The sequence below is a fragment of the Apostichopus japonicus genome, chromosome 17 (genome assembly GCF_037975245.1).
Source record: "Apostichopus japonicus isolate 1M-3 chromosome 17, ASM3797524v1, whole genome shotgun sequence".
NCBI classification, from domain to species: Eukaryota; Metazoa; Echinodermata; class Holothuroidea; order Aspidochirotida; family Stichopodidae; genus Apostichopus; species Apostichopus japonicus.
The window spans coordinates 4,139,840-4,156,756 of NC_092577.1; the positions used below are offsets into that span (position 1 = coordinate 4,139,840).

Sequence of the window (16,917 nt, forward strand, 5' to 3'; positions counted from 1 at the left end):
GGTGTATCAAATATACGAAAAAAATGGTGAGTTGTGTGGCACCGTAATTAGACTACAACTGATATCAATAGTAAGGTCTACACGCAATGCTATGCTAATAACTTTTTATGAATTTCGGTGTGTTGTGTGTGCGATTGGTGTCTCCGTTACCCTTTTTACAATATTTTACAATTTAAATCAAACTCGATATAGTTTCCTTTTTTATTACTTTATTAATTGTAATTTAAGTATTGTTGATGTTTCGTAATTATTTGCAGTGACGAACGACTGACTCATCAATAGAGCAATGAATGTTATATTTGTCTTTGCTCCGATTTTTTTCAAGTTGTCATTCACTTTCGAACAAGGAACTCTTTTAGTGTATGTTTCAATTTGAAGGTTTCATGTTTTCTTATGTTGTTATCCATAAAGTATATTCCAACATGCACGCTCCGTTTGGTCAGACTTATTTAACTTCTGAATTATTACGTGAAATGTTTCGTGAAATGCGCAGCTTCACAGTCATCTTGTCCATCAACTCAAGAGGATGGTCGAATTTTCATCTCAACATATTGGACGTTGCAGTAACTACCAATAAAAGTAGAAGAGTATATCATTTCCCCGTTGCCTCCATTGTAGACACCGTTGAGATTTTCACCAGTACAAACTGAATGATAGCTGCTGCTGTATTGGAAATACCAGCAATAGCCTTCATTACCAACACAAAGAGAGCAGGCATAATCATTATGCCACCAGCCACTTCGGTGGAGCTCTGCACAGTTGAATCTAGCGCATGCGTCATTGTCTCGGTCATGCGTGCTGAATTGATTTCCTTTGTTATAAATGAGATTATAACCTGTGAAGCAAAACAATAAGAACCATCAGTGATTAATCCTTGGTCATTAAACAAAAGCGTAATTATCCTGATATATTGCACACTTTTGTGGAACAAAATAAGTTTTCAATTATACTGGAATAAGGAGGGAGGTGGGGGGGGGGGGGTTGATTACATTGAGAAAGATTCAGAATTCATTGTTAATGGGATAATGCCGTAATCATTATTAATTTCATGGGGCTGATTTATTCTTTATAGTATTTTATTTTAATTAGGTTTCCTTACTAATGGGGGTGATCTGGATTTAATTAAACTAATTTATATTAACATATAAATTAAGCTTGTCTACAAGAAATTATTGTCTGATGATATTAAATATTATGATTAAATTAGTAAATATTGAACTTGGTTTGAAAGGTTTTAAACTTAATACTGGGCGTTCCATTAACTATAGTTTTTAGTTATTATTTCCACAATCAATGTCTCGGGACGTCTATGTCGTCAAACACGGTGTGTGGCTCTTCTTGGTATAATTGTTTCGCAGATCTTGTAAGAAACATTATTCTGTTAGTAGTATGTGTTTACTGTAAACCTTCAATAGTTATTTTCTGTTAATGGTTCTGTGAAGATATATGGTCGTATATCTCTTCCCGGATAAATATTTCCTGTTCTTAGACTGGTGCTTGCTCATTCAGCATATAGTCAGACTAGTTCAATATGTTGGCAATGGTACCAGATACGGTGATACGGTAAATATCTACACTGTACTGTTTCTTTAAAGTAACGGGTCCAGAGATCACTGGCTCAAATCCTGTACGGGACAAAACCTGTACGGGACAAAACCTGCAGTGCTTTCCGCTTCCAATATTATCTTCACATCAATTGCAACTAATTAAGATGGTTGAATATGCGTGGTATTATTTCTTCACTTTACTTCTGTTTCTATCTGTGTTTTGTTCTAATTAATGTGTGACACAAACATGATAACTATCTCGTCTATATACAACCATATAAACTGTTTTCGTGAAAGGAGGAGGAGGGGGAGGGGGGGGGGGTTGGTTGTAGGGGTTTCTGATCCAGCGTACTTAAAGCAGATTTTGTAGGTAATATTTAACATCGAGAAGTGTTGAAACCGCGACGAAGATTTGTTCATGAAGTATATTGTGAACATACTAGTAACTTTAACTTGACTTATTATCTCAGGCAAGGCGTAAATATCAAACATGCAACAAACCTGTATTTCCACTGCCATTGTGAGCGCCCAGTTTATTCATTGTGTAGTTGCTGCTTTTAGAATCGACTTGAAATTCTGTATACTCAGCATATTCAGCCCTTCCACCAGAAGTAGTGATGTCAAAGCGAAGCTTGTAGTTTCTCTGGTTCGTCAAGTAATGAAGCTTTTCATTTCCTAGCCATAAGTTCCTGCTGTCACCAAACCCGTCTTTGTACGCAGTCCAGTTTTGATAGAAACTCGTAGAGCCATCGGTACGACGTTGAAACACCTGGACGGATAGCGAGTACATATAATGAAAGAAATATAATGATGGGATTCGTGAAGCATGCTAGCAGACAAACAGAATTTAAGAAATACCGAACGAATATATATTTATAGAATACTATTTCAGTAAGCCAAATGTTGGACTTTTCCTTGGTTTTTGTTTTCTTTAGGGGGGTAGGCAATATTTAGGATTGGTACACTTTTCTTCCACTAACGTATTTTTGATACACTCAATACCTGGTAAGGAATTATAAAAGTGCAACCAGACCGAAAACAGAAACTTGGACTTGCATTACCGTCTACAATAGACTTAATCAAAACAATACACAGAAACATACTTGAAATATTCATATTGTTTCAATCAAGACTTACGGTCCATCCTCCACCGTTTTCCATGTTACAAGATACGTTGAATGGTAAACCAGGCCATCCCGAGTAGGCATGATTGTATAAACGCCATCTTGTCTATGTCCAGCGTCATAAACATCCTGACAGTCTCTATACGGCAAGGATACACAAGTTTCACCGTCACCTTCGTATCCCTCATTACAATAACACTGTCGTACTTTATTCTTGACATCACACACAGCATTGGTACTACAGTTGTATTCATCCTCACAGATCAATTGGTTATTGCTACAGGAACACTTGTGGGTGCAGTCATCGTTAACATATGTTTGCCCACTCTATAAGTTAATTGATGAAAATATAAAAAGAGGATATTTATTAACCATCGGGGTTTGTTTTCTTAGACTTTGTGTTAAAAGGTCACAGTTATAGCTTAAATGTTACATTGTCATGTGATATTGAAATGAAAAGTCGTGCAGATAGATACTCACTGGTATAACCAAGTTGACATCTGTAACGAAACAGCCGCATTCAATTGCATTGATACAGTCGCTTCCATTCAGCATGAATCCAGCTTTGCAGATACAACCCTTACTAGTTAAACAGGTACTGTTACAAGCAGACTCTCCTTTGGGATCTTCACAAGTTGCTTCACAAGTGCAGTTTCCATAGATCATGTTCGGAGGACACGTATACATCAAAGGTCCTGCATGGAGATAAGAGCGGATTAGCATTGAAATATCATGGTTAGGCCTATAATTTTCCTCAACTTAATTCCATGTAGTAACATCCTAATATGAACCAAACGGCGGAAAGCTAATGGCGACTTTTAAAGAAAGCATTTAAATTAAATCATTGTGCATATTAATGCATAATTAATGTGATTTCTTAGATAATCACATGATATCAGTAGTGCAATTGATATGCATACGGGACTTACCTATTAGTTTGGTAGGGACTGCAGTAATTGGTTCCTCTGTTTCTTGCATTGTCTTACCTAGAAAACATTATAGGAAGGATGTTTATGAACAATTTTGTATTAATATTAATGCTGTATTGCGGGTTCAGTTAAATGGAAATAGAATATTCTTGAATGAAGTCCTCTTTCTGTTTATTTTGCACTACAGTTTGGACCATAGACATATCTTGTTTCGTAAGAAAGTGGTATAAGATGGTGTAAAATAAGAATATCATTAACAACACAAATAAATTAACAGCTAACTTGATAACGTATTCCCTTCTAACCAGATAATACATAATATGTCCGTGTATTATAATTAGCAAATCAAGTGGTCTTGATTGCGACTTTTAAAGAAAGCATTTAAATTAAATCATAGTGCATATTAATGCATAATTAATGTGATTTCTTAGATAATCACATGATATCAGTAGTGCAATTGATATGCATACGGGACTTACCTATTAGTTCGGTAGGGACTGCAGTAATTGGTTCCTCTGTTTCTTGCATTGTCTTACCTAGAAAACATTATAGGAAGGATGTTCATGAACAATTTTGTATTAATATTAATGCTGTATTGCGGGTTCAGTTAAATGGAAATAGAATATTTTTGAATGAAGTCCTATTTCTGTTTATTTTGCACTACATTTTGGACCATAGACATATGTTGTTTCGTAAGAAAGTGGTATAAGATGGTGTAAAATAAGAATATCATTAACAACACAAATAAATTAACAGCTAAATTGATAACGTATTCCCTTCTAACCAGATAATAATATGTTCGTGTGTCATAATTAAAAAATAACAGACCATAATGAAGCTAAGCGGATGTTTAAAAAGGCTGTCCATATAGACAGAATGTTGCTAATAATGCGAAAATTGTAAAATCATACTAGCAAGTTTTAAGGGGGCGATATCTCATAGACCTATAATTATTTTTTTGCAAATCCCCCCCCCCAAAAAAAAAAATAATAATTGAAAGAATATTTTCAAATTGAAGTGAGAAGGATGAAATGTATTTGGTGACAGAATTGTTTGTATAAAGTTAACTAGTGAAATCAGGCACGCAAAGACATAATAGTGACAATTTCTATAACGAACCCAAACATACCGATATTAAATACTGTTTCTCAAACAATGCTATTTTGTATTAGTATTTTTGGTTTAAAAAAATGAAAATTAAACGAGCTAGGAAGACGTCAAGTTTGAAAACCACCTACATCACAGGCACATGAAATACATCAATATTGTGTCATGTTAAACTTCTTATAAACATAGAAATAATAGTTTGACAACATTCTGTGTTCTGTTTACTTGTTACTTACTTGTACAAGGTGAAGGTAAACAGTGGCTTCCTTTACATGGAAATTTCGCAGCAAAATCACACAATTCTATGAATAAGAAAGAAAGAAGAAACAAACACCAGAAACAGCTACATGTACAAGCGTTCAAAAATACTTAGCAACAAAAAAAGCTGAACAGTACAGCACAGAACAGAACAAAACAAATGCCTAACATTTATTAAATGGTTGAGTGTGAAGTAATGGTTATAAATATGGAGAGGGAGGGAGAGGGGAGGGGAGAGGGAGGAGGGGGAGAGGGGAGGGGAAGGGAGGAGGGAGAGGGAGGAGTGAGGAAGAGGGAGGTGTGAGGAGGGAGGTGTGAGGAGGGAGGAGTGAGGAAGAGGGAGGTGTGAGGAGGGAAGTGTGAGGAGGGAGGAGGGAGGAGGGAGGAGGGAGGAAGAGGGAGGTGTGAGGAGGGAGGAGGGAGAAGGGAGGAGGGAGAGGGGAGGGAGGAGGGAGGAGGGAAGAAAAAGGAGGTGTAAGGAGGGAGGAGGGAGGAGTGAGGAAGAGGGAGGTGTGAGGAGGGAGGTGTGAGGAGGAAGGAGGGAGGAGGGAGGTGACATTGTTTCCCTTGTAAAAATACCTACAACTAGACTTAAGTTCTGACAAGAAGTATTACGTAATCAGTCAGCCCATTAAAAATAATGTTACTGTGTCACGACTGTGCAAATTACACCAAGGCATGGGGTATGACGTTGGAGGATATTTGAAATCTGCCAACATTTGAAGACCAAACAAAAAGGTTGACTCCTTTGACGATATTTGTTTGACATTATCTTTGGATGACTGGTGTATACTTAGCCTTGGGCCTACGATTAAAATAAATTAACTTTAAACTTTAACACACCAATATCGTACGTGAACTAAAGTATACTCGGTATTATATATCTTATAGATGAAAGGATGAAACACGCATTAAGTAACATAGGATTGTCATATATCAAAAGCCCTAGTTTATGCAAACACAACATATATCTTTATACCATTTGGTGTGACTATAATATCACAACAACTCCAAGTAGACATGCGGAAGTTAATCAAATATAAAGGTAAGCACGCCGATGGTGTATATTTTCCAATCAATTTTCTGTATAATCTAGACGGAGATATATGGGGAGGGGTAATTATGTAAATATTCAAGCAGCTCGAGTATACCCCCCCCCCAAAAAAAATGTAATTAATCTTGTTGAATCCTTGTTCGAAATTTGAAAGAAAGTTGCCTTGCTCACGTTGCTGTTATTTCACAAGGTTGCCAAAGTAAGCCATTAGAAAAACTTCAAACCTGCTGCATTATGTCTAAGCATTATGTGATATAGAAAATTGGAAGAATTACATAACAGAACAGGATTTAATTTATGTGTGCCCAAACCACTCAACCGAGACAGCCTGACAACCCCACGGGAGACATTGAAAGACTCAACATATTATTATTATTATTATTATTGGTAAATAGAAAGAAAATGGAATCCATAACTCTTATTATTCTGGAAAAAAAAAATAGATACTTACTTCCGGCTTCCGTCATTTCGATGAGGATTAGTGCCAAATGGAAAAGCTGAAAAAATTGCTTTCTCTTCATTGCGTCTTAAGTTGACCGCTCTACTTGTCACTGATGTTCTCCGTTAGGCTTTGATGTGATGTCTTTAATATATTCCACATAACCCAGTCTCAGCAAATATATACGTATATTAAGCTGATTGGACGGAATAAATACGTGTAAATATCAGAGAGAACGATATTGTGATTACGTCATTGACGGAAGTTCAACTTTTGTCACTCAGGTTTACATTTAGTTATCTTCATTAGAATTAGACTATAAATGAATCCTCCAGCAATATGTATAGCGTCTCTCGGTCTATTCAGTAGATATATTTTTTTCAACAACCGTTTCTTCTTTATTTTACGTTATAACCTTTTACTTTATTCCCAGCAAAAGCAGGCGAGCCATTATTACTAGAAAGGCTCTTTATTGATTCGAGTAATGAACCAAAGCTTGAATGTTTAAAAGAAATATCACTGAAAGTACATATGCTCGTTATTTGAAACAATGGATAGATTTGAAGTACACTATAAGATGTGAGCAATGTATTGAATCTGAATAGAGAGAATAGAAAGGTTTATTACCTACCTTATACTGCAGATATATCAATGATAAAATAGATTGAAGAAAATCATTGAAAAAAAAAACTGACTTAGAAGTTTAATGACAATTTTTCAGTGAGCATTCATTTTTTTCCTTTGCATAATCACCTTCGTTCTTAAACGAATATCAGTATACCAATATATCGTAGATAAACATTAATCCAAAAAGTGGTTATAAGCTTTGAAAATGCATAGGCTATATGTAGTGCAATGAGTATTTCACCTAACACAGTAACTGTGGATATATATCTCTGTCTTAAGTTTTTTTTTCTAAAAGTTTGTGTTGTTTGCATATATTATGCCTACTTTTTTAGTCTGTGGGGTATATTGTGGGGTATCTTGATATGAGTAACTTTCAGCTAACTGGTTATAATAATCAAGATATGATTAGCCTTTCATTTAGGAATGATGGTAATCAAAACTACTTTCTTTGACGTCCAAGTTAGGTTTTCAGAATTTTCTTTATTAAAAATATCTTTATGTAAAATAAATTAACCGAATATTTAATATAATATTTTGAAGACCTCGGATACAGCGATACTGAAAATATACTTAACTTGGTGCTTTTCACTAATATCAACAATGTCATATTTTTGTCATAATTAATAACCTATATGTCACAAACAACGTGCTGTACCTAGTAACTATAGTCTCATTTAGCATATAAGGTACATATATCGACTAAATAACAGAAAGTTACGCCCTAGAAGACATTTTGCGAGTTCTGGTGCTAACACTGTCGATTTGGAATATAATTTTGTCAGTGGCGTAGGAAGGTACTTTTGAGTGAGGGGGGGGGGGGTGGGGCTGAAAACTGATGGCCTGCCTGGGGGAGGGGTCTAATTTGGAATTGGATTATTTTTGCATTTCCAGGTGGCCTCAGATGCAATTTGGTGCAATATAGCACACTTCAACGCCCACTCCGTTTTGTAAATAATTTTGCATTTTTACCTGGCCTTAGATGCAATTTGTCTCATTTGGAAATGAAAAAGGGGGTTTCTGACTTGCGAAGCGGGGGGTGGGGGCGGAATGATACTTCCGTCCCTTCATATTTTTCACTGGGGGGCTGGCGCCCCCCGGTTCCTACGCCCTAGAATTTTGTGTCTGGAAAGAATCACATTGAAAAGGTTCAGCAGATAAAATGATTACCGACATAATACTAGCCCAAAGTACTAAAGACATTCAGAGTGGGTGGTACACTGATTTGATATTTACTGTGATAGCTATGTCTTTACGGAGACGAATATTACTCTGTGTCTGCCCAAGGCAAGGCGCTTCATTTATTTATCATTGACGACTTTCATGACACGATAAATCTGACATTGAACCTACCTTTCCAAAAAAATATATATATTTTCATTTTTTTTCCCATCTCAATTATGCTAATAGATGGTACCGGCGGAAGCGTCCGTTTTACAGAAGTGTCAACAGATCTGAGCAAAGCCACTGTACTATTATTTTCCTTAAAATATATTAATATATTATATTATTATTATTATTATTATTATTATTATTATTATTATTATTATTATTATTATTATTATTATTAAAATATTAATAATGATAATATATTACTATATAATAAAAAATATTATATTCCTTAAACAATATGAGCTTACATTGTAGAAAAAGGAAGAACTCACTTTTTGATATAATGGCGCTTCGTTCATAGCACACACAGGTTTGTACTTCACTTGTAACAAACGTCGTTTAATTGTCTTCACCCAATAGAGTAGTTAAATTGATAAACATCTCATAGCCTATGTATGCATAAAATTTCTTAAATTAAAGGGGATATAGCATATTTACCACTCTTACAGGTATTTACATATTTTCATATATATATATATATATATATATATATATATATATATATATGATGCTATGATAGATACTTTGAACAGACTTTTGTATATATATATATATATATATATATATATATATATATATATATATATATATATATATATATATATATATATATATATATATATATATTTATATATATATATATATATATATATATATATATATATATATATACATATACATATATATATATATATATATATATATATATATATATATATATATATATATATATATATATATATATATGTATATATATATATATAAACAAAAGTCTGTTCAAGATATCTATTTCTAGATCCGGCTTTAGGAATCACAAATGATTTTCAAGTTGGTTAGCATCATGTTTTATCTCTAGAGTAAGGCAAAATATGTCACCAAAAACAGAACTAGTATTGTTCAATACAGGTGACAAACGCCTATAGTGGAATTACGACCTTCCTTGCCGGTTTCGAACCTCTGGATATACAATCAGCGTCATAGCCTAGTAGTTAGGGTGTCCGCGTAGAGAGCGGAAGGCCCGGGTTCGAATCCCGGTGGAGGCTGGAAGTTTTTTCACTGTTCTTGATTTTCCAACTCATTACGATTTTCATTTTTATATATATATATATATATCTATATATCTATATATATATATATATATATATATATATATACTATGGACTATGAACTGTTACTTAATTGTACTAACATATCACCAGTTCCTCTTTCGACCGGGTTAGTTGGTGCGGAAATCGTGGTACTACACTTACAAAATATAAGGTGCAGTTGATTTTGTACTTAAAATCTTGTATTCTGCTGTTTGCAGTACTATCGTAGCTCTTTATTGACATTACGTTTATTAGCTATTCATCGCATGGGCTATTTATTATTTGTATATATAAAGGGTATACCTTATATATAACTGACTATGATATACCTGTGTACAGAATACCGCAGACCTATAAACGACAAGTATTTTTACATGCCATGGAAATATGCCTTATACGTTTTGCATGTTTACTCTAAATCAAAGTTGTGATATGAAAGCTGGATAATCTCTCATACTGGACTGTTGGCATGCGTTACGAAAGAGCAAATTTTATAGTCAAGTTTTAATGGAGTAAACTTCACCTAGTTTTGGAAGATTTTGAGGAATTACACTAACGGAACTGCTTTGCTAATCAAGAAAAGGTAATCGCGCACTTCCTCTTACGTTAAGGGTTGTAGGCCTATGTGGTTTTTGTAGTGCTAATATTATACTACAACCTTTTGAAATCACTAAGTCATACACAAATTAACATGCCGTCACCGTGATGTAGCCTTAAACACTCAGTTGATACTGGTTGAGTTGATTATGCATTTTGAAGGGTATCAACAACAGTTGCTCGGTTAGCCTCAGTGTATAGTACTTTGTCAAACATAACAGATTGTTACGCACTGCTGCACCGTTTCAAATATATCAAAAGAGTTTACTAGGTGCAGTCAAAATCTTCCTGTAAAGATAGCAATTTGCAACAAAATGGCTAATTGTTCAGTTATAATGTTAACAATTTTTAAGGAAAAAAGAAAAGAAGAAAAACAGCTAGGGCAGAATTATGGCTTTGTCAGATGCGAATTGTGTGATTCTGTATTTATTTTGGTTAGGCTATACCCGAAAATACTAATTAACCATGGTAACGTGTATGAAAAGTGTATGATTTGTAGTTTACATAATTTTCAAAGTTGAGTTGGAGAAGGGTTTAAAAAGCATGACTACTCACAATTTTCAGGTTAAGTCACACATTGCTTTTTAAAAAACTTCTTCCTTATTTTTGTTTTTATTTCTATTATTATGCCGCAGATAACTCCCCATCCTTTGTGTTTTCAAAATGGCGTCGTCCACAGTGTTGCAGGATATTGAAGATAAGTTCTTACAATGTTCAATATGTTTGGATCAGTTGAAGGAGCCTAAGGTTCTGCCATGTATCCATCGATACTGTAAAGAGTGTCTAGATTCGCTACTACAGAGAAATAACGGTATCATTAGCTGTCCAGATTGCAGAGAAGAACATTTGGTACCAAATGAAGGGGTAGATGGCTTTAAAACTGACTTTAACATTAAAAACATCACTGAATTTATCAAGCTGCAAGATTCTTTGAAGAATAAGCCACTGCAGATGTGTATCGGTTGCGCGAAAAAACAAGTAATCACAACGTACTGTTTCAAATGTAACGATTTTCTGTGTCAAGGTTGCCATGACTATCACATGACCAGCACGATGTTCAAGGACCATCGACCTCACGTCATTGGTTTGGACGAAATTGAGTCGAGAAGTCTCACCATCGAAAAGTTAGCCTTATTTAAGGAAGTTCCCAAGTGCCACATGCATTCCGAGAAACTGTCTGAACTCTGCTGTAAGACGTGCCATTACGTGCCGATATGTATGGCATGCGGCATCTTCGGTAGGCACAAAGGTCATGACCTTTACGAGGTGAACGCATTGGCTGAATCTGAAAGAGCTGGATTAGTTAACAAGTTATCTACGTTGACAAGGTACAAAGATAGCATATACGAGATGAAAGAAAAGTTAACAAAAGCCAAGCAAATTCTAGAATCAAGCGTTACTGAAAATGACGCACAACTTCGTCGTGAATACGAGAAGAAGAAAAGCGAAACATTTCGAAAGCTTATGAGCGTCGATGACGAGTTTGAAGCGCGGGGAAATCAGGTAAAGAAAGTTGTAATGATGAAGTTTGCCGAAAGAAAAAGCAACCATAGTCCTGCTACGTCTCAGTCGAGACAAAAGTATCAAGAAATATGTGACGAGGAACGAAAATATATCGAACAGGCTCTTAATGATCTAAAAGAAGATCAAGAAGTACAGAAAAGACAACTTTCTTGCAAACTCGAGAATTCGGAGAAGGAATTTGAGAAATTATCAACATCAGTACAGACACAACGAAGAGAGAATCATGAAAATATGGATGCCTTGTCAGACCACTTGGAAAATATTATTAAAAGATATGAGAATGCAGCAGCCACTGCAGCGAGCATTCTTACAACAAAACATGACTGGACGGATGTTCAATGTATTCCAGACATATGTTCAGCACTCGATCTTTTGACAGTTGAAATGAGGAAAGATTTCCCGAAGCTGGACTCGTTGTCTGCGATAACGTTAAATCAGCTGGCGCCACTATCTGAGGGCAGCAGACTAGATACACCATTTGAAAAGCTTGTGAGTGTCATCGATGTAACTGAAATGAAAGTTAATGGATGGAACATAAATAGCCTATCTGGCAGTCCTAAGCAAGACGTTATGGTCGTTACAGGGGAAGCTACCGCTTATAACTCACACTTATGTATCGTTGATATCACAAGTAACATTCGAGGAAAGAACACCTTCAGTTCCCGATCATTCTGTGCGTGGCGCTATTGTACCTTCTTGTCCGAGTTCACAGTGGCAACCGTTGCCGACCCAGGTGAAATCGGTATCTACGACATTCGTGATAGGTCCTACACAAAGAAGAATATCAGTGACGTCATCGCAAAATGTCCACCCAGTCAGCGTGTGACTTGTGTGACTACCGATGCCGCTCAGAATCGCATATTTGTTGGTACAAACAGCCGAGATGTGTATGTATTTGATGATCAGCTGAATATAAGACACACCATCACACTACCTGACGTCATTCGTGCTCCGATTAATATCACTTACAAGAAAGATAACCTCCTTGTCTGTGACGTCAGCGGTAAGACGGCCTACGCGATCGCAATGCATGGACAACATTGTAAACAGATGTACAAATTTTCTCAGCCTGATTTTGATGGAGGTGACTGGAGTCATCGAAGTCTCTGTGTTGATAGGCGTGGGTTTATCTATATGCTGTGGTCAGCTAGAATAAGTGGACTACGGAAGCGTTTGCTAGTGAAGTATAACAAAGATGGCGGCCACATTTTGAAAGCAGCCTTAGTAGACGGAGACCGGTCTTGCATAGCAACAGTCGATACAGACGATGGTGAGAAACTTATTGTGGCATCGTATAGTGGTGGCAGTCTTCTCGTTTATGGTCTGGTAAGTTCGTTTTTGTACCAGTCACATGTCCCGCCATGACTTTCTATGATTAACAACAGTATGTGACTTGCCATCATCACATGAGGAATAATTGAAGCACAGATTCAGGCATGCTGCAAACACCCTGTAATTTGGTTTTTCATTGTAGTCAATTGATTTACTTATATGAATAGTTTATTATTGCAGTATTAACGCATTATTCGCAGACATTGTCACATCTTAAGTAAACATGACTTATTCTTCTCTCGTTTAACAGACTTAAAACAATAATGAAACGAAGATCAATGGATCACATCGTAATGATGGTCATTCGGGATGAACAGAGTAACCGTGCGTTCAGGAGGACAGGGCGCCCAGGCAGGCAGAAGTCACGCAGAGGAATCTCTATGGAACACCGATATGTTAAATGATCTGTGCGAGTTAATTACAGCGGTGCGATAAAATCTTAGTCGTCACTTTCGAGATTATCGGGACAGTAACGTTGGAGGGTCAGTCGGTCGGTGGGTGGGTGTGGCGGAAGGGGGGGGGGGTTAGGATGCAAACGTAGGTTTACATCAAAACTTTAGTAATGAAAAACCTGAAAATTGCGCCTTTACTTAATAAGATTTCGTTTGTAATATCATCGTGAAATGGTTACATCATAATTAATTGTACGAAAATACGTCATGGATTATTCGTTAATACGTTGTTACGACGTAAAATAGAAATTTTTACAGTCAACATTAGATACAAACATATACCGTTTATTGTGTTGAAATTGACAATTCAATTTACATTGCATAAAAAGCTGAGCTTTTGTAAAGTTAGATATTTTCTACAGATGAGAATTTGGTAAATTTGGCACTAGCTTTGTCTTTTATATTTCTTTCGAATATTGACAATATTGATTTATGTTATATATATATATATATATATAGGTATATATATATATATTCCTTATTATATTCAAGAATTTAATCACTCCTGTCTCCATGGCAACACCAAACTGGAAAGCAGGCCAGCCGTACGCAGGACTCGGAAGGCGGGGAGAGGCGACATGTGCATTCTATAATTATCACCTTTACCTGAATGGAGAATGGCTTTCACGCTACACTTCTCAGATGCTACACAAACTCCACGGGAACACAAGCCAGGTTACAATGTTTTGTACATCTGACAAGGACAAATGTATGGCGAGCCATATTGGACAATCACCGCATAATATATACTCGTATTAATTCGAACATATACGCGTATGAAATCAGACAATTGCATGTCTGATAGCTAAATTTCACCTACATTGCAGCCTTTCCAGTACATTAAGTGAGCCTTTGCAAAGTTAGTATCTATTGACGTACACACATGCCAAACATACTTGATCTAGACAACAGCATAACTTAATACGTGTATATATTCGAATTAATTCGTGTCTATATTGAAATTAATACCCGGATATATTATGCGGTGTTTGTCTCACATGGCTTGCCATACAATTGGTGTTGAAATGTCATCCAAAGTTTCTCTATTGCTTAAATGAATGTAAAAAGAACATGTTTCTTATTTAGTTTATTCATTAGAATTTCTAACAACAATGGATTAACATCAAATTTAGGCCCAAAACTGAGTAGCTGACGTCATCATCAACGCATAGAGCCTTAAAGGAGCATTCCCGATGTTAAACTTAATTTAAAGGTGCACTGATCTTGAACTTAAGTATAATAAGCTTTGGAGAGTTAGAAACATTTACTAATACTCATGAATTTTGTTTCTTTTTCATTTCAATATAATGAAGACAGTAACTTAGTACGAAGTCTTCTTTTAAAATTTCTTTTAAAACTTTGTAAAAATATTTGATATAAATTAGTGTAAAGACACGTGGCACTTGTGGCGTAATTTGCAAGATGTTTTCAAGGGGGGGGGGGCGGTGGAGGAACGCGATGAACCGGCTCGGACATCGACGGGAAGTGAGGGCTATTAAATTTGATTTTGAGGCGATGATGGGTGCATGGATTACCACAGCATTCCTTCAAAGCTTCGTGATAAACTAACTCATAGGACACTTTTATGTAATCGAATATCATTGAACTCTACAGTCAATGGCCACTTATCACCTGAGACCCACCTGCTTTTCAGAAGTAAAGTACAAGAGAATTATTTTAATTTCTATTTTTTTTTTGGTCATAGCGTATTTGTTAAATGGTACATTTTTTACTTTAGTATTGTTTTTTATGTAGGAAGAAACAATATATATATTTTTTCTCCTCCATATGTATTCACGATCACTTAACATGGTACACATTAAAATTATACAATGCAAAAACAACAATGGTATGGTCTGTTACATATTCAAGCAACTGCAGTAAGTATCAGTTAATGTAAGTAGACAGCAAAAGAAACCATTTGCACTACACACAGCTAAATAAGAAACTTCTACGTAAACAGGTTTAGACAATATGAAAAGGCATTTCTAAGCTCCGGGAAATTCACTTTATATTTCCGTGGCTGCTTTCGCTTAAAATAATTTAAACTTTCGACGCTCAAAGCAAATTTAAATTTATAAAAGAAATCATCGATATTTGGCTCGGTGTTACTTGTCTTGCATACGAAAATCTAATACTTCAGGTGGATAATTAAGAAGTTGTAAGGGTGACAGTAAACTTTGCCAAAACCAAAAAAGATGTCTTGTTTGGAGAAAAAGAATTGTTTATTTAAGAAACGCATTTCGGCATTAAGGATAAAATTTGCCGTCACGTAGCAATCCCAGAAAAGGTGCTCGATTGACCCCTCGTCAATTTTGCAAAAGGAGCACAGTGGAGATTCTGACTTCCCCATCAAAAACAAAAGTCTAATTGTACCTAAAATCCTGTGCAGAAATCTAAACTGAAAGAATTGAAGCTTGGCCTCAGAAAGAGTGCTCCAAGGAATACTAAAAATGCGACGCCAGTCGTGCTCGGTAATGTCGACAAAAGTATTTTGCCACTTGTGAATGGCGGTAGGCGGCCTAGAGATTTTTTTGAGATAGAGTGGGTAACAGAATTGCGAGGCTGAATAAGAATGAATACACCTTTCAAACAATGTAGAAGATGGATTAGAAAAATTAACTTTACAACAGCCAGACCTCATCCCATTCAATTGGAATGGCATTTATTAAGCCCCAATAAGTTGTAAACGGGAAAGCACGCAGCTGGTATTTATTTTCAAAAGCTTTAAAAGACAGAGGAGCTCCGTTCTCGTCGAAGAGATCGCCCACAAATAAAATGCCTTTTCTATACAAAATATTGTTAAAAACAACATTACCATTAATGCGTAAGAGAGAGTTATTCCACAAATATTCATCTCCGAAAGAGTCAGTGGGTGGCATATAAGTGATGTCACACCATGCCTCACAAATTTGCTTAATAAAACCGTTAGAAATGTTTTTGACATCAGATTTCTTACAATTGCACTTAAAAAATGGTGTTCTACCAAAAGATAATAAGTAGAGATCAAAGACAATTGTCCACGGTCCATCCATATCATTTGTGTAACGGCGAATCCAGGTACACTTCAAACTTTTAACAAAACTCTCAATGTGAGGTACTTTTAAACCCCCCTCACCTAAACAATTTATCATCGATGAACGTTTAACCTTGTCTGGATTGCCATGCCAGACAAAATCAAAGATGATGTGTTCAACTTCTTTAATGAAGCTCTTTGGCGGATTTGGAAGTATTAAAAACAGATACACTAGCTGAGAAAGCGCGAGGCTTTTAACAATTGTATTCCTTCCCACTGGGGTTAAGTCTCTAGTAGACCAAATACGTAAACAAGGTTTTAATCTGGATAGTTTAGGAACGAAATTCAACCGAAATAGATCGTCACCATTATTAGTAAAGACAATGCCTAAGAAATTTACTGGGCCTTGAGTAAGTTTAATACCGAAATCATTA

General features: G+C 35.8%; 2 protein-coding genes across 4 annotated transcripts; one reads left to right on the forward strand and one right to left on the reverse strand.

Moving 5' to 3' along the window:
• LOC139984327 (zonadhesin-like) lies at positions 1–6,595 on the reverse strand. Of its 2 annotated transcripts, none has more exons than XM_071998204.1 (7): positions 6,471–6,595; positions 4,944–5,009; positions 4,080–4,136; positions 3,601–3,657; positions 3,152–3,366; positions 2,049–2,316; positions 1–835 (listed from the first exon to the last, which is right to left on the reverse strand). In XM_071998204.1, the coding sequence occupies exons 1-7, from the start codon at positions 6,538–6,540 to the stop codon at positions 519–521; spliced, it is 1,050 nt and encodes a 349-aa protein (XP_071854305.1). In that variant the 5' UTR covers positions 6,541–6,595; the 3' UTR covers positions 1–518. The 2 variants fall into 2 exon arrangements, with proteins under 2 accessions (XP_071854305.1, XP_071854306.1); XM_071998205.1 differs by lacking the exon at positions 1–835 and adding an exon at positions 2,685–2,998 and having other exon boundaries at positions 2,091–2,316.
• Positions 6,596–9,638: 3,043 nt separating this feature from the next.
• LOC139984300 (uncharacterized) lies at positions 9,639–16,751 on the forward strand. 2 transcript variants are annotated; one of them, XM_071998162.1, is made up of 3 exons: positions 9,639–9,734; positions 10,795–13,009; positions 13,266–16,751. In XM_071998162.1, the coding sequence occupies exons 2-3, from the start codon at positions 10,823–10,825 to the stop codon at positions 13,269–13,271; spliced, it is 2,193 nt and encodes a 730-aa protein (XP_071854263.1). In that variant the 5' UTR covers positions 9,639–9,734; positions 10,795–10,822; the 3' UTR covers positions 13,272–16,751. The 2 variants fall into 2 exon arrangements, with proteins under 2 accessions (XP_071854263.1, XP_071854262.1); XM_071998161.1 differs by having other exon boundaries at positions 9,655–10,145.
• Positions 16,752–16,917: the final 166 nt, after the last annotated feature.